General features: G+C 39.5%; 1 protein-coding gene across 7 annotated transcripts in view; it reads left to right on the forward strand.

Moving 5' to 3' along the window:
- The window catches only part of SUGT1 (SGT1 homolog, MIS12 kinetochore complex assembly cochaperone), a 68,975-nt gene that overhangs the window by 22,277 nt on the left and 22,826 nt on the right, over nucleotides 1-23,872 (forward strand). For 6 of the 7 annotated variants that reach the window (XM_063650904.1, XM_054446923.2, XM_054446919.2 and 3 more), the window contains 8 exons: nucleotides 8,109-11,902; nucleotides 11,990-12,047; nucleotides 16,466-16,556; nucleotides 17,332-17,401; nucleotides 18,114-18,184; nucleotides 21,531-21,584; nucleotides 21,971-21,987; nucleotides 22,902-22,924. In XM_063650904.1, coding sequence (XP_063506974.1) covers nucleotides 11,865-11,902; nucleotides 11,990-12,047; nucleotides 16,466-16,556; nucleotides 17,332-17,401; nucleotides 18,114-18,184; nucleotides 21,531-21,584; nucleotides 21,971-21,987; nucleotides 22,902-22,924 — 422 coding nt within the window. In that variant the 5' untranslated portion in view covers nucleotides 8,109-11,864. Of the gene's footprint in view, nucleotides 1-7,779; nucleotides 11,903-11,989; nucleotides 12,048-16,465; nucleotides 16,557-17,331; nucleotides 17,402-18,113; nucleotides 18,185-21,530; nucleotides 21,585-21,970; nucleotides 21,988-22,901; nucleotides 22,925-23,872 lie in introns of all 7 variants that reach the window. The other variant, XM_063650905.1, reaches the window with a different exon arrangement.

Raw genomic sequence — 23,872 nt, forward strand, 5'->3', positions numbered from 1 at the left:
TCCTGTATTTTTCTCTCGTTTTGTGTGTTCTCTTCTCTTTTTGTTGACCCTGTCTCAAAAAAAAAAAAAAAATAAATAAAAAAATAAAAATATCCCTTGGGAATACATAATGTTTGTATATGGAAACCCTCATGCCTTTCTTGCTACCTGTAGGATAAAGTCCAAAATCCTTAGCTTAACATTCAAATTTCTCCATCAAACTGGGTTCCTAGGCCCACTATTTCAGAGTTAATGTTGTTCTTGTTTTTTTTTTTTTTGAGATAGTGTCTCGCTCTGTTACCCAGTCTAGAGTGCAATGGCACAATCTCGGCTCACTGCAACTGTCACCTCCCAGGGTTCAAGCAGTCCTCTCACTTCAGCCTCCCGAGTTGCTGGGACCACAGGCCTGCACCATGCCTGGCTAATAGATGTGTGTATTTTTTGTAGAAAGGGGTTTTCACCATGTTTTCCTGTCTGGTCTCCAACTCCTGGGCTCAAGGGATCCACCCCTCCTTGGCCTCCCAAAGTGGTGGGATTACAGGTGTGAGCCATCGCACCCAGCTGATGTTTTTCTTAAAATGCAAATTCTTTGGTTACACCCCATACCTACTGAATTTGTATCTCATGGGAAAGCTGTACAGTTTGTATTTTTAACTAGTATTGTTTATTTCTTGCTACTCAGAGTGGTCCCAAATTAGCATCTACATCACTGGAAACATATTAGAAAAATAGAACTCCAGGCCCTGCTCCAGACCTAATGAATCAGAATAACATAGACATTCAAGTTTGAAAAGCACTAGGTAATCTTAATGTACACTTGGAAGTTTAAGAATAACTGATCTGGCCCCAACCTGTCATTTTAAGTTTGTCCCTCAATGTTGCTCTACATTTATTCATTCAACCAACATGTATTGGGTAAGGTATCAAGGATGGCTTCACATAGTCATGGAACTCTTAGTACAAAGTTGACAGAATATAATGTTTGCCCTCCAGAGACCCACTGGGGTTAACCAGTGAAGTTGCTTACTGCTGTGTGTGACCAGCCAGTGGCTCTCACCATCCATTTCGACTAAAGGGATCAGTATTTTGGGCATACCCATAACCATTCATAGTACGTTAGTTGGGGAGCTCTGCCTTATGTCCTGGTGTTTCTTAAGATTCCATTCTTGGCTCTCTTCCCACTGCACATGCTCCTTTGACAATCTCATTTACTTCCTTAGCTCAGTCACATCTGATATCCACGTCCAATCAATCATGCAGCCCAGGTAATTTACCTCCTCAAAAGCCTTTAATTTGTCATTTGCCTTCATGTTTCTACCTTAGTTTAAGTTACCATCATTTCTTACAAGGAATATGCAAACTTCTGAACAGGGTTTACAAGGACCAGCATGATCTGTCCCAGTATTACGTCTTGACTCTCTGTAGCCCTAACATAATCTAGTCATCAACTCCTGAATAGGACATGGCTGTCAGTACTTTGGCCTCTCCACACCAAATCATTGACTCAAGATTGTTTATTAAGGAAGGACCTGTGATGCTGTTGTCATTGTCCTTAACCTGTAAACTTGCTGCCTTCCTCACTTTCCATTTATTCTTTAACCCTCTGTAGTATTGCATTTGACTTATTACCCTGAATTTGTTGTTACAAAGGTCACTAAGAGTAACCAATTTCCATATTGCTGAATCCCATCCTTCCTTCTCTTCCTGGACCTCTTGATCAATTGATAACCTTTCATAACTCACTTTTCCTCTAAACTCTCTATTGCCTTCAGTTTTGCCCAATCTGAAGTGCCCAACTCTCCTATCCTGCTTCTGTAATATTTCCCCCTTTTTACCATGTAAAAAATAATTTCCTGATGTTCCCTTTGGGTTGCTCCGGAGACTTTTTCAAAGATTGGAGTTCTCCCAAGTTTTGTCTAAAGGTCACTGTTCTTATTCTCTGTTTTCAACTTGTCCGCTTCCAATCTGTTCTCCCCAATGCAATAGGAATGTCAGTCTATGTCAAGCCTTCAGTAGCTTTTTAATCTTTTCAGATGGAGTTGAGGCCCTATGTGGTCTCACCTCTTCTTTATCTCACCAGCCTTATGATCAAATTCTGCACTCCCAGACATAATAGCAATTAGAATAAGAATGTTTTCAATTGCAAGAAGCAAACAGAAAAACCCAACTCAAAATTATTAAATAATACAAAACAAAAAGTCAGGAGTTTGGAGGCTTCTGGGTTGGTTAACTCAGGAGCTCACTGGTATCACTGATGAACTAGGTTTCTCCATCCTTATGCTTTCACTTTCCTTGGGATATTGGTTTGGTCTTCCAGGATGGCTATTGCTAAAGGTAGCTGCAGTAATTTATTCTGTGTTTCTGTTTGTCAATAAGGAGACCTTTCCCAGAATCCCTGAGCAGACACCTCATGCATGGCCCAATTGGCTAGATTAGTTATGTATCCCTTCTTAAACCATATTGTTTGCCAATATGGCCAACAATGTGGGGTTGGGGATCCTAACAATGTGGGATGTGGGATTACCACGAATGACTTAGTCATGTGCTGGAGAAACAAAATTAGGGCTTCACAGCAAGGAAGAAGGGAGGAATGAAGTATCCTACTGTTATGTATACTTGTCCTTCTTCCTGTACATACACTCAAAAATGTTCAGGCCCATATGAAAAATGTATTTATTTCCCAAAGAGAATCAGCCAGAATCTCATCCAAGTACTCTATCCAGCTTCATGTCTAAGATCTCTGGTGGAATACGTAGGCTGCTTTTTCATCTGGTGGCTGTGGCTCTCTGGTGTTTTGTCTTCAACAGCCACATCTAATATGAGCACTGGGAAGAAGACTATTTCTAAGGCTGCTCAGCTTTAGGGTACATTTCTTGATGGTGTGAGCTTGGTGTCCTGTCTCAGAGTCACTAGTTTCCCAGCCCGAAAGAGTTGTGTCTCAATGCCCTCCATCCTGCCTTTTCCACCCGGCCAGTTACACACCATTCTAGGTCTGTTTTGTAGCACTCCACTTCCAAATACCAAATTGTCTATTAGTTTGGATTCTTAGTCATAAGCAACAGAGATGGATTCTGGTTTTCAGCATAAGATAAATTGTATTAGAAGAATATTGTGCTGCTTGCAGAATGGCCAAAAGAACTAGAGAATCAGCATCAGTCTGAGCCACATGGCTGGGAATAAATCCTGGAACTATACCACATAACTGGTCGGGTGAGGAGACTGTAACCACTGTTGCCAAGCACTGACACACTGCTTTGTAACACTATCTGCTGCTTTGGGAATTTGATCTTGACACACGTACTACTGCATCTGGAGAGGATACACTAAGGTCCTTCCTTGATTTGTTGTTGCTAACCAGTTACCAATTTTAAAGTATGTGCAAGTTCAGCTTAAGTTGTTCGGCATTTTCAGCTTTTATAGAGGGAGACTGGCTCAGTGGGAAGACTCAAGGAATTCCCCAGACATAAGAAGGAGCTGAATTCTAAGTAACCCAAAAGAAAGACCTACTTAAGGACAAATCCAGGTTTTATGGGGCCAAAATTTACACAATTTGTTGGGGTTGTGGGAGTGGGGAGGGGATTTATTTAGGAAAAATACGTACAAAATTATATTAACAAATTAGATAGAGGGTTTGAAGGGGCTTTTGCAAATAAACATCCCTGAAGCTGTACTTCCCAAATCACTCCGCTAGCTCTGATTTCAAGCCCACTCTGCTCAGCACAGTTTATCTCATGCTGGTTACCTCCTATATGTTCTTCAGGCTTTGGCTGAGACATTACTTACTCTGAGCTTTCAAAATCTTCTGACTGCTTTCACAGAACCCTTTAATCTCTCCCATTTAGACATATATGACACTATAATAACTGCCTGTTGATATGCGTGATTCCAACACTAGATTATTAAGCACCAAGATTGCAGTCATTTTAGTATCCCCAGTCCCTCGCATAATACCTATACATAGTAGGGATTCAATATTTATTAAGTGAGAAAACTACATATTCTCCTTGCCTTTTTTTTTTCTTTTTTTGAGACAGGGTCTCGCTGTGTTGCCCAGGTTGGAGTGCAGTGGCATGGTAACAGCTCACTGCAACCTCAACCTCGGCTCAAGCAATCCTCCCACCTCAGCCTCAGTATACTCAGTGGACTATAGGCATGCACCACCACATCTGGCTAATGTATTTTGTAGAGAAAGTGTTTTACCATATTGCCCAGGCTGGTCTCGAGCTCCTGGGCTCAAGGGATACTCCTGCTTTGGCATCCCAAAGTGATGGGATTACAGGTGTGAGCTACTGCGCCTGGCCTCCTTGTGCTCATGTTCTCGTGTTGCTTACCACCATCCATATTGCTGATGACTATCAATTCTTATCTATAGCTCTAAATGTGTTTTAAAAAATAGCTTTAGGCCGGGCGCGGTGGCTCATGCCTGTAATCCCAGCACTTTGGGAGGCCAAGGCGGGCAGATCATGAGGTCAGGAGATCGAGACCATCCTGGCTAACACGGTGAAACCCCGTCTCTACTAAAAATACAAAAAATTGGCTGGGCATGGTGGCGGGCACCTATAGTCCCAGCTACTCGGGAGGCTGAGGTAGAAGAATGGCGTGAACCTGGGAGGCAGAGCTTTCAGTGAGCCGAGATCACACCATTGCACTCCAGCCTGGGCAACAGAGCAAGACTCCATCTCAAAAAATAAAATAAAATAGCTTTATAGGGCTATAGTTGACATAAAGCAAACCATGCACATTATTTAAGTACAGTTTGAAGTGTTACATATGTATACACTCATAAAATCATCACCATAATCAAGATAGTGAACATACCTATTACCCCAATATGTTTCCTTATGCCCCTTTTATTCTTGAAATTCGACCCTGCTCTCCAGCCCCCACCCCCGCCCAGTAAACCACTGATTGTCATACAGATGAGTTTTAAAATTTTTCAGGATTTTATATAAATGGAATCATACAAAATGTACTATTTTTGTCTGATTTCTTTCACTTAGCATAATTTTGAGATTCATCCATGTTATAGTGTGTAGCAATACTTCATTCCTTTTAATGCTGAGCAGTATTCCATTGTATGGCTATACTGGCTATACTGCCATTGTTTTTTGTTTGTTTTGAGATGGAGTCTCGCTCTGTCGCTCAGGCTGGAGTGCAGTGGTGTGATCCTGGCTCACTGCAACCTCCACCTCCTGCGTTCAAATGGTTCTCCTGCCTGAGCCTCCCGAGTAGCTGGGAATATAGGTGCGTGCCACATTTTTTTGTATTTTTAGATGAGACAGGGTTGGCCAGGCTAGTCTCAAACTCCTGATCTCAGGTGATCCACCCGCCTCCGCCTCCCAAAGTGTGGGATCACAGGCATGAGTCACCGCGCCCGGCCAGCTGTACTACTGTTTATCCATTCACCTATTGATGTACATTTGGGTTGTTTCCAGTTTTCAACTGTTAACCATTAAAACTGCTATAAATAGATACAGACATTTCTGTACAAACATTGCATGAACATGTTATTTCATATCTCTTGGGTGCTAATTGTGTAGCAGTGGTCTAAGTCATTTTATGGTTGTGCCTTTTTACATTCCTACCAGTGGTGTATGAGTCTTCCAGTTGCTCTACATCCTTGCCAACATGGTCAGTCTTTCTCATTTTAGCCATTTAAATGGGTGTGTAGTGGCATATGGTTGTGATTTTAATTTCTATTTCCCTATTGACTTACAGTTTCTGAGTTTTGAGACATCTTCATATATTCTGGATGCAAGCTCTTCATCAGAGATGTGATTGCAAATATTTTCATAGTGTAGAATCTTTTAAATTTTGATGAAGTCTAATTTACAAATTTCTTCTTTTATGGATCATGCTTTTGGTGTGCTAAGAAATCTTTGTCTAACCCAAGATCACAAAGATTTTCTTTCCTCTAGAAGTTTTGTAGGAGTTGTAGCCCCATAACCCATTTTGAATGAATTGTTGTACATGGTGCAAAGATATGCACTGAAACTCACTTTTTGGCACATGTATATCCAATCTGTTTTAAAGTCTCTCCTTTTCAACTGTTTTTTCTCCATTGAATTACCTTTGGACCTTTGTTAAAAATCAGTTGTCTACATATGGTATGGGTCTATTTATGGATTCTCTGTTCCATTAATCTATTTTTGTGCCAATATCACAAGGTTGACAAGTCTTGAAATGAAGTAATGTTATCTCTCCAATTTCATTATTTTTCAAAGCTGATTTGGCTATCGTAAGTCCTTTGCATTTTCATTTGAATTTTTTCCCCCATTTGAATTTTAGAATCAGTTTGTCAACTTCTAAAAGGGAAAAGCTCTGGGATTTTTTTTTTTTCTTTTTTTTTTTTTGAGACGGAGTCTTGCTCTGTCGCCCAGGCTGGAGTGCATTGGTGCAGTCTCGGCTCACTACAAGCTCCTCCTCCTGGGTTCACGCCATTCTCCTGGCTCAGCCTCCCGAGTAGCAGGGACTACAGGTGCCTGGCACCACGCCTGGCTAATTTTCTTGTATTTTTAGTAGAGACGGGGTTTGATTGTGTTAGCCAGGATGGTCTCGATCTCTTGACCTTGTGATCCGCCTGCCTCGGCCTCCCAAAGTGCTGGGATTACAGGCATGAGCCACCGCGCCCAGCCAGCTCTGGGATTTTTAAATGTACTTTATTTCAGAGATGGGATCTCTGTTGTCTAGGCTGGTCTCCAACTCCTTGCCTCTAAGCGATTCTCCTGCCTCAGCCCCAACAAGAACTGAGATTAGACATGAGCCACCATGCCTGACTAGGGATTTTGATTGGGATCATGTTGAGTCTATAGGTCAATCTTGGAAGAACAGAGACCTCAATAATATTGAGTCTTCTTGACTCATGAATTTGGAGTAGCTCTCCATTTGTTAGTTTTCTTTAATTTCTCTCGGCAATGTTGTTGGGGTTTTTTTTTTTTTTTTTTTTTGAGACAGAGTCTTGCTCTATTACCCAGGCTGGAGTGCAATGGCGCAATCTCGGCTAACTGCAACCACCGCCTCCTAGGTTCAAGCAATTCTCCTGCCTCAGCCTCCCAAGTAGCTGGGATTACAAGCACCCGCCACCACGTCCAGCTAATTTGTTTTGTGTTTTTAGTAGAGATGGGGTTTCGCCATGTTGGCCAGCCTGGTCTCAAACTCCTGACCTCAGGTGATCCACCCGCCTTGGCCTCCCAAAGTGCCAGGATTACAGACGTGAGCCACCGTGCCTGGCTGCAGTATTTTTTAGTTTTCAGTGCACATCTTGCATATCTTTTGTCAGATTTATTTTTCAGTATTTAATATTTTGATGTTACTATACATGTCATGGCTTTTTGCATTTTAAATTTTGATTATTACTGATTTTATTTTAAATCTTTTTTCTGTTTAAGTATAAACTTGGTAAAGTGTACAAATCTTTTAAAAATTTTCTCTCTTTTTTTTAAACTTCTCTTTGGGAAAGCTTTATTGTGAAAAAGACACAAATAAGAGATTTTGTTAGATTCAGTTTGAAATTATCAAGTGTAATACACTTAAGGATGGCTTCAATGTTAGACTGGGAAGGTTTTCTCTTTTAAATGAAAAGGATCCCTTTCCTAGGAAAATGTTAGGTAACACAGTATAAGTGACTATTTTCACTCTTCAGTTTGAAGATCAATTATCCTTCAATAAATGCCCACTTAATCCAGCATGGTTACTCCTCCCCTTCTTTAAATTACCAAAGCTAAGTACATTGGTATATTTAGTTGTGTCATTTGCACATGAAAACTTTTTTTTTAACTTTTTTTTTTTTTTTGCGATAAGTCTCGCGAGCTCTTGTCCTCCAGGCTTGCATGCAATGGCTCGATCTCGGCTCACTGCAACCTCCGTTTCCCGGATTCAAATGATTCTCCTGCCTCTGCCTCCCAAGTAGCTGGGATTAAGGCGCCTGCCACCATGCCCGGCTAATTTTTGTATTTTTAGTAGAGACAAGGTTTCACCAAGTTGGCCAGGCTGGTCTCGAACTCCTGACCTCAGGTGATCTGCCCGCCTTGGCCTCCCAAAGCGCTGGGATTACAGGCGTGAGCCACCGCGCCCGGCTGAAAACATTTTATTAATAACTTCTTAAGCATTTTTCTCTCCTTCCTCCCAAGATTTCAATAAACTGATGCCAAGAATTTACGGAGAAAATTATAAAAACTTTACTAAAAGACATACGAATAACTGAATGAAACAAGCAATTATGTTCATGGACTGGAAGAGGCAATACAAGGGAAAGATATCATTTCTCCTCAAACAAATCCGCAAAATCAAAGTGAACAATTTGTTGTTGTTGTTGTTGTTGAGACTCACACTGTTATGAATGCTGGAGTGCAGTAACACGATAAGAGTCTCAATCTCCTGGGCTCAAGCGATCCTCCTGCCTCAGCCTCCCAAGTAGCTGAGGCACGCGCCACCATGCTTGGCTAATGTTTTTATTTATTTTTTGTAGAGATGAGGTCTCACCATCTTGCCCAGGCTGGTCTTGAACTCCTGGGCTCAAGTGATTTTTCTGCCTTGGCTTCCCAAAGTGTTGGGATTACAGGTGTGAGCCACTGCACCCAGCCTGCACAAATCTTGTGCATAACTTGATAAAATTTTATGTTTGAATACACTGCTGTGATTACCAGCCAGATCAAGATATGTAACATTTCCCGCATCCGAGAAGATTTCTTCATGCGTCTGTTCCCCACCCTCCCTGACAACCAGGAGGTTCCCTTATGATACCTCTCGTCTAAGTATCTAAGTGGAATCAATCATAATGTACTCTGTCTGGCTTTTTTTTTTTTTTACCACAACTTATGTATATACGGTTCATCCATATTGTTGTGTGTAGTAGTCGTTCATTCTTATTGCTATGTAATATTTTTTTCTCCTATTTAAGGACATTTAGATTATTTCCCGTTTTTGCTAGCTTGGGTAATGCTGCAATGAATATTCTTCTACATGATCATAAATAATAAATACTCTTGGGTATATGCCCAGTGGTAGAATTATTGGGTTATGGTCTGTATATAACTAGCTTTAGTAGATAGTGTCTGATATAGTTTGGATATGTCCCCACCCAAATCACATGTCAAATTGTAATCCCCAGTGTCGGAGGTGGGGCCTGGTGGGAAGTGACTGGACCATAGGGGTGGGTTTCTCATGAATGGTTAAGTACCACCTCCCTTGGTACTGTCCTCGCAACAGTGAATTCTTGTGAGATCTGGTTGTTTAAAAATGTGTAGCACCTACCCCCACCCTACTTGCTCCTGCCATGTAAGATGGCTGCTCTACCTTTGCCTTCTGCCGTGATTGGAAGCTTCCTGAGGCCTCTGCAAAAGTAGAAGCTGCTATGCTTCTTGTACAGTCTGCAGAACCATGAGTGAATTAAACATTTTTTCTTTATAAATTACCTAGTCTCAGGTATTTATAGCAATGCAAGAACAGACATATGGTACCACAGTTTTCCAAAATGATTAAACTCTCACCAACAATATATGAAAGATACAGTTGCTACATATCCTTGTCAATGCTTGGTATTGGATGTCCTTTTAATTTAAGCCATTCTGGTGGTAGTTTTGGTATCTCATTGATTTCAATGTCCGTAATACATAGAACTTCTTTTCATGTTGGGCCCATAGGTCAGTCTTGGAATTCACCCTTTCAGAGGCCATACATATATGTGTATTGGTGCATGGCAGAGGCTGGCATACACATATTAGTATATGGCTGAGCCATAACTGGAGCATACCTGAGACTAACCCTATGGTCTAAGAAGAACTTACGTTTGGAGTCCTGGACTAAGGAATCCAGGAGTAGCCAACCCAGAGATTCACTCCTTATCTATGAAGGACATCCACATCCCTGGCCCGTATCTTAGGCTGTACAGGAGATCAAGGCCCTTTGTTTTGGGTTAAATGGAGGTTGCTAGAAGGAGGGTGCTAAGTGAAAATGCTATATAGACTATATGCTTTTTACAAATGGTAGCAGTTCACCAGGCCAGCCCACCACCACTGGACCACCCTTGTATGTAAATCCTGAATAAACCTTGTCTCCTTCACTGACTCTGCCTCTCTTCTTACAGTGCCATCCCAACTGGAGTCAGTGGGGTCCAGAAGGACAATTGGCCATTTAGATAACATTTGAAAATTAACCAACGTAATACACAGTAACATTAAAAAATACAAATGAACATTTCAATAAAGGCAGAAAAAGTAGTTGATATTCAATGCTTTCCTCCTGATGTTATGACCAAGACAAGGAAGTCCATTATCACTATTTTTATTCAACAGTGGAAACACTAGCCAGCAACAAAAGGCAAAAATAAATAAAAATAAAAGGTATAAAGGTTACAGAGAAGTTAAACCATCTCTGTTAGTGGATTGCAAGATTTTGATCACAGAAATTCCGAAAGAATCTACAGAGTATTACAAATAACAAGGGAACTTAGCAAGATGCTTGAATATAAGGTCAGTATGTTAAAATCAATATTGTTTATTCTTACGAGTAGAATATAAAAAAGTCAAAATGCCATTTAACATTGTATACAAAACACTAAATACTCAAGAATAAATCTAATGAAAGATATATATGATCTCTATACTGCAATCTATCCAAGCACAGCTGCATTAAAATATAGATATATGTGCAATCTACAAAACACTGCCAGGAGAAATTAAAGACCACTTAAATAAATGGTGGGGGAAGAATGATATTCATGGATTGAAGGACTTGTTGTTAAGATACTAGTTTTCCCGAAACAGATCTATAGATTCAACGCGAGCCCAGTAAAAATCCCCCTTTTTTTTTAACAAGCTAATTCCAAAATTCACCTAGAAATACAAAGGCCGTAGAATAAGCCAAAACAATATTGGGAGAATAAGTTACAGGACTTAAAGATTTATTATAAAACTACATTAAATTAACACAGTTTGGTACTGGTATAAAGTTAGACAAAGACTACTCCCTCCCGCTCCTCAATCTGCCCCCATCCCTAGAACGTGCTGGCAGCTTTCTCCACCCGATCTGCAAGGGTTAAAGGGCGCTGAGGAAGGGGTGACCGACTGGGGTGGGAAACAAAGTGGCACTGAGATAACTTCAGGCCACCCTCCTCCCCTCAGTACCTTCGGATGAAAAGTTTCCCCTCTTGGTCTGGGAAGCCCACTAAGAAGAAAGCCTGGGCTGTGGCGTTCTGGGGAAGTGAACAGTACGGTCGCCGGGCGCGTTGCCCCAGGAACCAGAAGGCTTTTTGCCGCTATTAGGGCAGAATGACTTCCGGCAAGTCCCAGCCGTTTAGAATTCCCAGCCCAAAGATCGCGGGGGAAATACACGCGTCATCCGGGCCTCTGCTCCCGGAAGAGACCACGCAGCCGCGGATGACGTAATGAAGGCGAAAGGGCTTGGCTACCTGTGGCAGCCATGATAAAAACTAGGGAAAATGGGAGCTCGAAGTAGCTTGCGTTATTAACAGACATACAAACGCTCCAAACCGCCACACGTTCCTTAGGGACGACAGTACATTACAAAAGTGCTTCTAAACTACTACTGAAAGCTTCTTGGGAGTGCCCGCTGGCGTGGACGCGGTGGAAGGGAGGGAGAACGTGTACGCCCCAGGCCTCCGTAACCATGGCTGCGAGGGGCGGGGACTGGGAGCGCTGGTCCTGGGCCGGGGTGGGGGTGGGAGGACTCGGTCCTCCACTGTCCCAGCCGGCCCCGCGCCGGCGTGTCGCCTCCCGTCCCGCTAGCAGCACGCTGCGTGGCTGCTCGTTGGCTATTTAGGACGGAAGCTCGGTTGGTGTTTCTCCAGAAGTTTCCCCCTTGGGCGGTGGTGGAGGTGGTAACCGTGATAGTAGCAGCTCCGGCGGCAGCAACAGCGACTACGAGGGATGGCGGCGGCTGCAGCAGGAACTGCAACATCACAGAGGTGCGTGTTTTTCTTTCCCTTTGCTATTTATTTTATCCCCCTTTCGTTGGCTAGTGAGCCCTGCTGAAGTCGTTGTTTTCCTGACAGGTTTTTCCAGAGCTTCTCGGATGCCCTAATCGACGAGGACCCCCAGGCGGCGTTAGAGGTGAGAGAGCCCATTTCTGCTTCCTCCACTCTTCTTAGGGGAACTGGGCCACTTCGGGTCTCCGCTGACCCGCCTTCTCTCCGCACCGCCGGACAGGGACCCAGGCTCCTGTTGATGCTGCGTCTTAGCCCTGGTATTGAGATTCTCGGTCTCCTTTCTGTTACGCGGTAGCCGCGTTACCCCAGACTCCTATCTTGCCCTTTCCACTCCCTACAGCTCCTGAGAAAAACCTCCTCTATTTCTTGGGAGCATGGTTGGCATTTGTAGTTTGGCTGAAAGGATTTTCTTTTTAATGACATTTATGATTAGAGAAGTGGACTCTGGGCTCGATGAAGTTAATTTTTTCTTTTGACAATCATTCTTGCCATTCTTATGTAAAAGTGTCGGTATGAAGTCAGTCTACTGGAGCAAAAACCTTTTCCCTCACGTCCCTGAAACTTTCCAGATGTCTTATCACAGTTCATTATTCACTCATTTGTATATTCATTAAAATTTTTTTTTGGAGTAGCTGTGTGCAAAGGCGCTGATTGCTGTGGTTTGAAGTCTTGGTTATATACTCAGCTAACCTAGAAATCACTTTTTGTAGGTGTGCAGTGAAGACAAACCATAAAGCTGTGAAGGAATGTAAAAGAGCAAGAGTTAAATAATAAGAATTAAAGGAGAACCTAAGGATAAATGATGCTGTGGGTCACAGAATTTAGCCAGGAGTTTTTGTTTGTTTTTGCGTTAAATCACAGAAAAGAGGAAACCTGTTTTGCTGTTACGTTTAACAATTTGAGGCAAGACAGCGTCTTTTCTAGCTATGACTTTTATAAGAAATGTGCCGCATGGTAGTAGAGCCTCCGTTAGGTGATCTTTGAGTGGAGATTTGAAGGAACAAGGGAATTAACTTGGAAGCTCTGGGGAAAGAATATTCCAGGCAGGACCAAGAGCCAGTGCAGATCCTGAGGTAGGAATGAAGTTGGCTTGTATGTGAAGCAACAAAAAGGCCCTTTTTATTAGAGGGCTCATTTGATTAAGAGAGAAGGTTGGACAGGAAACTAGGAGCCAGGTCCTATAAGGCCTTTTAGGGTCGAAGTATGTTTTTTACACCTAAATATATAGACCTTTAGATACTGGGAGTAAAGCTTCTGGGATGAGTTTGGGGGTAATGTTACAGGAAGCACTGAGAATTTTTCTCCATAATTTCTTGTATTAGCTAGACAGCTATTACTTTTAATTGACATTTGTTATTGTCGTGTTAGACCTAGTGCTTCCTTTGGAAATCCAGTTTATATAAAAGTTGCTTTTAAATAGTATTAACATAACGAATTTTATTGTCACTTTCCATCTTATTTTACTTTACAAATTTTTATGAAGGCATATATGATATATGTAAATAACAGATTTTAAGTCTATAGTTTGATGAGTTTTCACATGTTTACACCACCAGATTAAGATAAGAGTATCTCCATTCATAATGCTCCTTCATGCTCCTTCTCAGCCAGTAATTCTTACTGTCTTGCTGATTCCTGCTTTGACCTCCATCACCATCAGTTAGTTTTGTTTGTTCTCGACTCATAAACAGAATCGTACAGTAGATGCTTTATTGAATGTAGGCACTCTGTTTTTGCTTTAATGATTACATAAGTATACGTTCATATCGTGTGAAGCAGTAGTTATTTTGCATTGCTGTGTAATATTCCATTGTATAAATATATGTTGTGTAGCCGTAAGTACGGCGCAATTTATTCTAACAGTGGACATCTGGGTTATTGCTAGTTATTAGCTAGCTTAAAGCTTCTGTGAATACTCTTGTACATGTATTTTGGTGAACACATGCATTTCTTTTGGTTGTATGTACCTAGGAGAAGAATTGCCTAGGATAGTCATGTGGCTAGCATTAGTACCTTGGTTTTTAATGTGTGGCTCTTGGACCAGCATTATCAGCATCACCTGGCAATTCATTAGAAGTGCAGCCGGGTGCGGTGGCTCACGCCTATAGTTCCAGCACTCTGGGAGGCCGAGGCGGGCGGATCACGAGGTCAGGGATTCGAGACCAGCCTGGCCAACATGGTGAAACCCCGTCTGTATTAAAAATACAAAAAATTAGCCGGGTATGGTGGTGGGCAGCCGTAATCAGCTACCTGCGGGGCTGAGGCAGGAGAATCGCTTGAACCCTGGAGGTGGAGGTTACAGTGAGCTGAGATGGCGCCATTGCACTCCAGCCCAGGCGACAGTGAGGCCAGGCCATCAAAGGCATTAAATCCCAGCACAGGGTTTTCAGTTTTATCATATGATTATGGAGATCTGTCAAGAATTTGGAGGAAGGAAAATGAAATTTTCTGAATTACAAAACCTCCTTTAAAAGCAGAGTAGGTAGTGAATTGGAGGAGGCACAAGGGATAGTGGATAGCAGGAAGACGGTGGTGCAGACCAGGTCAAAGATGAATATCTGCATGTAGGGCAGTGATTGAGGGCATGGAGGGGAGTTGTTTTATGTAAAATGCACTGGACTTAGTGACGATTAGAATATAAGGGATGTCTCCTGAGTTTCTGGCTGAGGGAATGTTGTAGGAACTGGTGCCATTCATTTAGATAGCACTTAGGATGATAGCACTTAGAAGATTGCATTCAGCATGGGGGAATAGGTTTGAGGAGAGAAAGTAGTTTTAGATTGTGAATATTTGTATATGAGTTGCTTCTGGGACATTTCAGGTAAAGTCTAGAGAAAACTATAGGCTGATGTTGCTCAGGACCACTGTCTAGGCTCAAGATAGACTTGAGTCATCAGCATGCATCAACACATATGAGAAGCCCCCCAGTAGTTAAGGAATCAAAGAATGTTTGTAGAGGGGAAGAAGTCTTAAGTACTGAGCCCAAGGAGAACATTAGTTTTTAAGAGGCAACAGAATGGTAAGCCGAAAGCCCTGGTTATTATTGTCAAGGGCCACAGAGAGATCGAGTCAGATAGGAATCAGTTGGATTTGATAAGGGGTTATTAGTGACTGAGAAGATTAAGACTAGAGAGGCAAATATTTTTGTGTTCTGTGGCAAAGGAGATGCAGTCAAGGTAGAGACCGGGGAAAAGGCTGAAAAAAAGTCTGCAAGGAGAAAAATCAATACTTTTCATTGAGTGATTACTGGATGTCACTACAGATCTAGGCAAGCCCAACACCCTGGAGTCATCTTCAGTTTCTCTTATCCCACATGTTCACCCATTAGCAAGTCTCTTTGCTTCTAATATGTTCCAACTTAATTGTATTTCTCTTCATCACCTCTGTTGCTAACATCCTTTTCTAGCCTAGACTTAATGTAGTAGTTTCCTAAGAAGTCTCCGTTTCCAGTCTTGATTTGATAATGTATTTACCATACTGCAGCCAGAATGACATTTAAAAAAAAGTAAATTGGACCATGTTCCCCTTATTAACAGTGAACTTTCCATGGCTTTCCGTCAAACCTAAGGTCCAAATTCCTTATAACAGCCTGCAAGCTACAAAGTGAGGCCCTTAAAGTAGCATCTTACAGCTTCTTTGCTCTCTTGGTTTGAGCCTTACTTTCTGTTGATTGACTGTAACCCCATGTGAGTTGAGGAGCATCTGTATATGTTGCTTTCTGAGAGTCACACTACTAGGTTAAAGCAAAGTCAGTGATACATGTGGCTCTTGAAATAATTTTACCATTTAAGAAAACTACCAAATCCCTAGAGTTTGTAGGCAGTTGGCAGAAAATAAAAGTGTTCCTGCCCTTTGATCTCCCTAATTGTGTAATCTCTTACATCATTATTTTTCCAGCTACCACACCTATATGTTGTGACTGCACAAGTGAAAAAAGTTTCAATCTCTAATGTTAACTCTTGATAGTTGACATAGCCATCTATTAGATTGTATCTGGGCTTTGAACAGAATATTTAGTTGGGTTTTATTAGAGTTGTGTGCTATTGATAGAGGCTAGGAGAGGGCCAGGTACACTTGATTGTGTATGTATTGGTTGTCTTAACCTCCCTGAGTGCTAGATTTAACTTCTGGTCTTTTTTTATTGCACAGCTTCACATTTTCTAGGAATCTCAAATTCTATATGGTGTTTGAATCTTCTTCAGATTAGTAGGAGGAAATCTGTAATGGTCAATGTGTAACAATTAAACTCTTCAGAATATATGAGCTGATAATAATTATCATTTATTAAGTTGTATAGACCAGGAACTAAAAGCTTTACGGTACAGAGATACTACATTAGATTGCCTACTTTTGGGAGGAGGGGCAAGAGAAGTGGGGGAGATATTGATCCTTTTATAAGGAAAAACTCCAATATTATATCCCTGTTATCTTTCCTCCAAATAGCTTCTGACAATAAGTTACTTGATTAAAAATTATGTTTTAATTAGAATTTGATGGGTTCTTACAAACTTTTACTGACACTCCACATGTTTGTTTTTGTAGGAGCTGACTAAGGCTTTGGAACAGAAACCAGATGATGCACAGTATTATTGTCAAAGAGCTTATTGTCACATTCTTCTTGGGAATTACTGTGGTAACATTTCTTATAAAGTATATTGCCCCTTTTTAATAAGTTACTTATACATTTTACCCATGACAAATTAAAAGTTGTCTTTGAGAATTTTTAAATTGGTCTTTTATACAAGGTAAAGTAGCTCAAATGTGACAGACATGTTGAGCAACACCCATTTAAATTTTATGGATGTCGCTTTTGCCTTCATTGGGTGGAGAATGTATACAGATTTCATTCATAGTTATTGGGTATGCTGATAAAAAATAGCATCACATTTACTGTTTGACAGAGTATTAAAATGAAATGCTCGTTTAAATTTTTTTATAAAAAAGAATGTGGCCAGGCATGGTGGCTCACGCCTGTAATCCCAACACTTTGGGAGGCCAAAGCAGGAGGATCATTTGAGCCCAGGAGTTCAAGACCAGCCTGGGCAACATAACAAGACCACGTGTATTTAAAAAGTAATGTATTTCTGTATTTTGTACCTTCTGAATAGGGAAAAACTGAATACTTTGAGTAAAATTACATAGACAATGTTAATGAGACAAGGAGGTGAATTTTGTGACACAGCTCTATTCATTGAAGAGCTTTAAGAAGGAAGCTAAATGTTAAGCCAAAAGGAAGGTACAAGAGTAATATTTATTTGAATTCTATCTTGTATTAGCTTTTCCTAATTTAAAACCATTTGGCATTTCTACCAACTTGAAAACGTAGAAATCTAAAACTGATTCATATGTTGTGTGTATTTGCTAGGATCTATAAATAACTGACTAAAAACCCGTCTTTTTCTACACAGTTGCTGTTGCTGATGCAAAGAAGTCTCTAGAACTCAATCCAAATAATTCCACTGCTATGCTGAGAAAAGGGTATGCAGTAGCTACTCTTCTTGTTGAGCTTGGTATAGATAGTAGGTATTTAATTTGTTGAATGAGTTCATTGCAAGCTTTATATAAGTTGTAAAATTCTGTATTTATATATTATATAGCAGAGATATGATTCAATTTTAAATACAACTTATAGTTCTATTATTTTGTTAACCATAGTATGTGATAGGAGATCTGTACTTAGTAAATTTTAAAATAGTGATGATTGAAGTAATTGCAAGGTATAGATGAAACTGATAGATTTCACATTGCTTTTTTTGTTTTTTTAGTCTTTTGGAATTTACTATATTTAATTGACTGGACAACATCCTAAATTATTTAGCAAAGCTGAATAGGCTACATTTAATGCTATGAAAGCTCTATATCTGTACACTTTATATCCCATCTTGTTTCTGTTGATAAATATAACTATTGTTTAAGAAACTTCTTGAATTCCTTTGTATAATTATATTTTGGAGTAAGAAAGTCTGTACAATTAAAGTCAGATTCCTTCTGAAGTGAGTTCTAAAATTGAATTTTAGTAGGAATTGTACTAGATCTTAACAGTATATTAGAAAGTCTCTAGGTTTATTAACATATACTTAAAATAAATTTTTTCTTTCAACAGTAGAAAATACTAAGTTTTTTATTTAGAAAGAAGGCTATTTTCCAGATTTTTTATGTGTCTTAATTTGTTTTAAATATATTCATGCAGAATATGTGAATACCATGAAAAAAACTATGCTGCTGCCCTAGAAACTTTTACAGAAGGACAGAAATTAGATAGTAAGTATTAAAAATTATACTTTAATAATCTATTTCTGTCTTAAATACCAAAGCTGAATTTTGGTAATGTTAATTTCAAGTTAATTGTAGAAACCCAGTACCTGTTTTTCTCATCTTAATTATATTTCATATTGATTGCAGATATGAGATCACTTAAAATTGATTAAATTAGCCTTTTGGCATTTAAATCACAGTTGAACTCTACCATTAGAAGTAAAAAACTATGGAAACACTTAACATGCTCTCTCTGTTTAGTCTGGCTTTGTTTTTTTTAATGGAGAAGTGAAAGTTTAATTTGCCTTCTTGGTCAGAAGTCTGTTCATTTTAAGTTATTCAGATTGCTAAGATGTGAAATCTTAACATTAAAAGTTTTTATGGAGAAGTGAAGTTTACGTTTGGGTAAATTGTGAGAGGGTACAGAAGAAACACAGTTTTGAGAGTATTGTGAGTTTTAATGTTATATTTTTGAGGGGAATATATGAAAAGTGTCATAGTGGTGTGGATATCTAGACATATAGAAATTGTGAGAGCCAAGAATATTTTTTTTTTTTTTTTGAGACGGAGTCTCACTCTGTCGCCCAGGCTGGAGTGCAGTGGCGCGATCTCGACTCACTGCAAGCTCTGCCTCCCGGGTTCATGCCATTCTCCTGCCTTAGCCCCCCGAGTAGCTGGGACTACAGGTGACCACCACCACGCCCGGCCAATTTTTTTGTATTTTTAGTAGAGATGGGGTTTCACCATGTTAGCCAGGATGGTCTCAATCTCCTGACCTTGTGATCCACCCTCCTCGGCCTCCCAAAGTGCTGGGATTACAGGCATGAGCCACTGCACCCAGCCGAGAGCCAAGAATTTTTAAATCTGAAAAATACTAAGAGGTTGTGAGTAATCTCAGAAAATTGGAGACTACATAATGCTACTTTTATTATCATTTTATCTTTATGTTATGATAGAATTTTATCACAGTTCTCTAAAGAAGTGGTTCTTAACTGGAAACGATTTTGCTTCCCAGGAAACTTTATGCAATGTCTGAAGAGATTTTTGCTAATCATGAATGGTGGATGGGGGATGTGCTACTGCCATCTAATGAGTATAAACCAGGGGTGCTACTAAATATTCTATAATGCCCAGGACAGTTCTGCCTAACAAAGAAGTATCTGGTCCAAAATGTTAGTAGTGCTGAAATTAAGAAACTTCACTCTTAGTATTTTGTGTTACATTCTTACTCTGTACTGTTTTGAATGTTTGCCTTTCTGTTGTGTACCTATTCAGAAAAAACGATTTTAGCACTGATTATGCAAATGGAAGCTACAAATTAAAAAAGGAGAGGTCTGGGTGATAAGGCTTATTCTCAAACTTGCTTATCCTAGTTTTGGTATGTGAATAGTAGGGCTATTCAGTCAGCAAACAGGACATCTGCACTCTTAGCAAATTCTAGAGTCAAGTTATGTAGTGCCTTGGTACCTAATGTGAAAATCCTGAAGAAACATGAGTCATACCATTCTCTACATTTTCATTTTTCTTTCTTTTTTTAGCGAGAGAAGGTCTCGCTCTGTCGCCCAGGCTGGAGTGCAGTGGTGCAATCTTGGGTCACTGCAGCCTCCACCTCTTGGGCTCAAGTGATCCTCCCACCTCAGCCTCCTGAGTAACTGGGGCTACAGGCACATGCCACCACACCTGACCAATTTTTGCATTTTATTTTTTGCAGAGATGGGGTTTTGCCATGTTGCCCAGGCTGGTCTTGAACTCCTGGACTCAAGCGTTCTGCCTGCCTCGGCCTCTGAAAGTGCTGGGGTTACAGGCACGAGCCACTGCATCTGGCCCCTAAATTATTTTCTTGAGTAATATCTTAATATCATGCCATTGACATTTATTCTTTAGTTATTTCAGAGGTGGCCTTCAGAGGAAGACCTGTTTGGTAAAATTGCTGTTGAGGATATTTTACTTAAAAATAAATTTGTCTTTAAATCCAGGAAACTTTTTTTGTTCTTGCTTTTTGGGGTTTTTGTTTTTTTTTTTGTTGTTGTTTCTTTTTTTGAGACTGAGTCTCACTGTGTTGTCCAGGCCATAGTGCAATTCTCTGTCTCTCGAGTTCAGGTGATTCTCCTGCCTCAACCTCCTGAGCAGCTGGGACTACAGGCATGCACCACCATGCCTGGCTAATTTTTGTATTTTTAGTAGAGACGGGGTTTCATCGTGTTGGCCAGGCTGGTCTCCAACTCCTGACCTCAAGTGATCCACCTGCCTTGGACTCCCAAAATGCTGGGATTACAGATATGAGCCACCATGCCCGGCCAAAATCTGGGAAAAAGTTAAGTTAAACTTTTAGGCTTCTATTTTTATCAGACAGGGTAAAGAATTGTTGCCTTTTCCCCTCTTTGTGTGATAGATTGCTTGGTTTTAGTTACTGATTACTTAAAATAATAGGCTATTCAAATCTTTTTGATATAATAGATTTTGATATAATACTTCTTTAGAATACAGTGTGTGTGAGAGTGTATTTAAATTTTTTATTAACACTGGTATAGTTGGATTTCTTTTATAAATCAGTAAAGTAGAAATTTTTGTTAAGAAATTTTTAATTTAAAATTTTCAAATTTATCTTGCCTGCAGTTAACTTGAATTAATAAGCTTTTATTTAGAGTACTTTTAATATTTTTAACATATCTTACTATGCACTGGGACTGTTTAAATGTAATCATTGTTCTGTGTCTCCAGAAGTGAATAATTTGTTTATGCATAACTTTACACTGTTATCTATAAATATATAATACATCACCTATAGCCTCTGGACTGCCATGTAACTTGGAGATAGGACAAAACTTCACGGAATTTAAAGATGCTTGGTGTTGGTAGGAAAGGCATGGTGACAGATAAAGCCACTGAGAGAATAGTGGACTGAATAGGTATCTGCATTGAAGAGCAAGCTGGGGCTGGGAAAGGCTTTTGTACCTCAGCTCAGCTCCCAGTTACCAAGCCTCCTCCCCACCCTAACTGATGGCGTATTGGGAGTCTGATTTACATCTGATTTTGTTCTGTGTGTGAAGCTTCTCTAAGAGCAGCGGGATTGGGGGAAATGTAGATAATTTGTGTCTGTGAAATTAAGGTTGACTGTAGTTAAAATTTTTAAAAAATCAAAATGTTTCATGATTAACAACTAAATGTTAAACTATTGGTATATTTATAACTATAGTGGAGTTGGTGATAAGGTCTGTTAAGACAGATTTTATTCGCTGCTGACTCCCCAGTGCCTGGAACACTGCCTGGGATGTACTAGGTATTCAGTAAGTATTTGTTGCTTTATAGGTTGTGCAGATGAGTGATGTTATAGTCAATTTTTTCTTTCTAGGTGCAGATGCTAATTTCAGTGTCTGGATTAAAAGGTGTCAAGAGGCTCAGAATGGTATGTGGGTCTCCCTTGGTATTTGTTTCAATTTAAAAAAGTAAACATCTGAAATTTTTTTGGTTTAAACAAATTTGTTTTTATCTTTATAATTTCTTTTAAATAGTATACGTTTCCTTAGATGTGGACTTCCAAAGATACACTGGTTTTTGCATAGCTTCTTATGTTGAAAGGGAGATTTGGGTGGATTTGCTTGTGTGGTATATCAGTAAGAAATTACTAAGGAGTCTAAAATGAATTCAGGATGCAAAATGAAACCACTTTAGTTGAAAGGTACGGAGAATTTGCTTGCTTAATCAGTATGTTTGTGCTATAGAAATCATATAAATAACTTTGCTTAAAAATGCACTGTTACCTGAAAATGTTTCCTTTTTATGTTTTAATAGGCTCAGAATCTGAGGTGGTAAGTCCAAAGTTTTCATTCTTCATGTTTTTATTATTTTAGATTTCAAATACCAAATATATTAGAGACAAGACTCAGGATGAGCTGTCTCATATTTAAATATTAAGCAATTCCATTTAAGTGCTGGTTCCTCTAGGAACTGAAATAAAATCATTTTTTGATAAATATAGAAGTTTCCAGTCATGAAAATTATTGGCCTATTTTAATGAATTTAGCGTATGGTTAAAGTTGATTTCGTGTGTTTTAGTATGGTCATGATGATTTATCTTTTCGTTACTAAAACTTTATTGCATTTATTTAGGTTCAACAGTTTGAATCACTTGTAGGGCTTTTTATGATAGGTTAAGACAAAAAAGAAAATTGGAAATTGACAGGGTCTTGCTTTGTCACGCAGGCTGGAGTGCAGTGGTGCCATCATAGTGCACTTGAGCTTCAAACTCCTGGGCTCAGGCAATCTTCCCACCTCAGCCTTCCAAGTAGCTGGGACTACAGGTGTACACCACCAAGCCTGGCTAATTACTCTGTTTCTTTAAAACGATTTTTAAAACAATGTTATTTTAGTTTAGGAAGTTGCTGAATCTTAGAACTGGCCATTTTATATAAGCAACCTTTTCTAATCATGCCTTTAGAAGTTTTCTGTTATTTAAAGTTCTGTTATTTTAGAGGAAAAATCTTTTATGAAATTGAATCTAAGATTTTTAAAATGCTGAACGTTCTAATTTTTTTCCGAAAACTAGTGGTATTTAACAATTACAGTTACTATGTCTTTGAAGAAAATTTTCATGTAGTTATTTTATATCAAAATAACTGCAGTGTTGGGTAAATTAATAATACATGCATTTTAATATACAGTTGCTAAACTGACTTGTAAAAATCTTTCTCTTTCAACTTGCCAAAATCAATCTGCATCCCAGTGGACTCATCAGTCAAAAATCAAGTAAGTGTTTCTTTTTCATAAAACAATGCATGATAAATATGCCTAAAGAGGAAGAAACCCTGTAGTTCAATAGTAAGCAAATTCTTACCCTGTGATTTTTAAGTTTTTGTTTGTTTTCTAAAATTGTGGTAATAGCTTTATGTAAAGCTAATTTTAAGGCTGTTTAAGGATTAATATTTATACTTAAGTTAAATTCAAATCATTTCTCATCTTTAAAGTTGCTTCACGTGGTTTCATATTATGTTACCTTTCCATATGTTAAGGAGAGTCTCTTCCACTTAAGTTTATGTTACTACACAGGTAAACAAGTTAGTAGTAGATCTAACAGAATTGTTAACTTACCCTGCCTTTTATATTTGGAGCAAATTTTTCATAGGAACATTCTGTATGCGTTGAAAGTTAATATTGCTGAGGGCAGCAATTATAATAATGAATAAGTAACTAGCAAGTCTTTGACTTTTAAGTATTCATTAGCCTGTGTACAGCTTGTATTCTTAGGAGAGTAACAGAAAGAAACACAAGCCGTTGATCTGGAGCTTTACATCCTTACTGAATTGCAAAGGGAAACCGAGACTCTTAAAGTTCATTTCTTTAATCAAGGTGGTTTTGGATATAATTACCTAAAATGGCCTGGAAAAGTTAAAAACAATCTATTCATGGTAGTTGGGGGGAGATACAGGATGAAACTCCAGGTACCTAGTAGGTAAGGAACTTTGACTTGCCCTGGTGGCAGCAGCAGGGGTAGAGCACATAACCGTGAAATAATAATTAAGGTGTTCAGAGCATAAAATAATCCAACATCTGACTTAATATACGTGTACCAGACACTGTGCTTGGTCCTAGGGATATAATAGTGACAGGATAAACAGCTCTGCCCTCAGTGAGCTTTTAATTTAGTCTAATTTGAAAGTGAGAATTCCTACATTTCTAGAGCTTTCAGTACAAAAG

Source organism: Pongo pygmaeus, chromosome 14, assembly GCF_028885625.2.
Source record: "Pongo pygmaeus isolate AG05252 chromosome 14, NHGRI_mPonPyg2-v2.0_pri, whole genome shotgun sequence".
Taxonomy (NCBI): domain Eukaryota; kingdom Metazoa; phylum Chordata; class Mammalia; order Primates; family Hominidae; genus Pongo; species Pongo pygmaeus.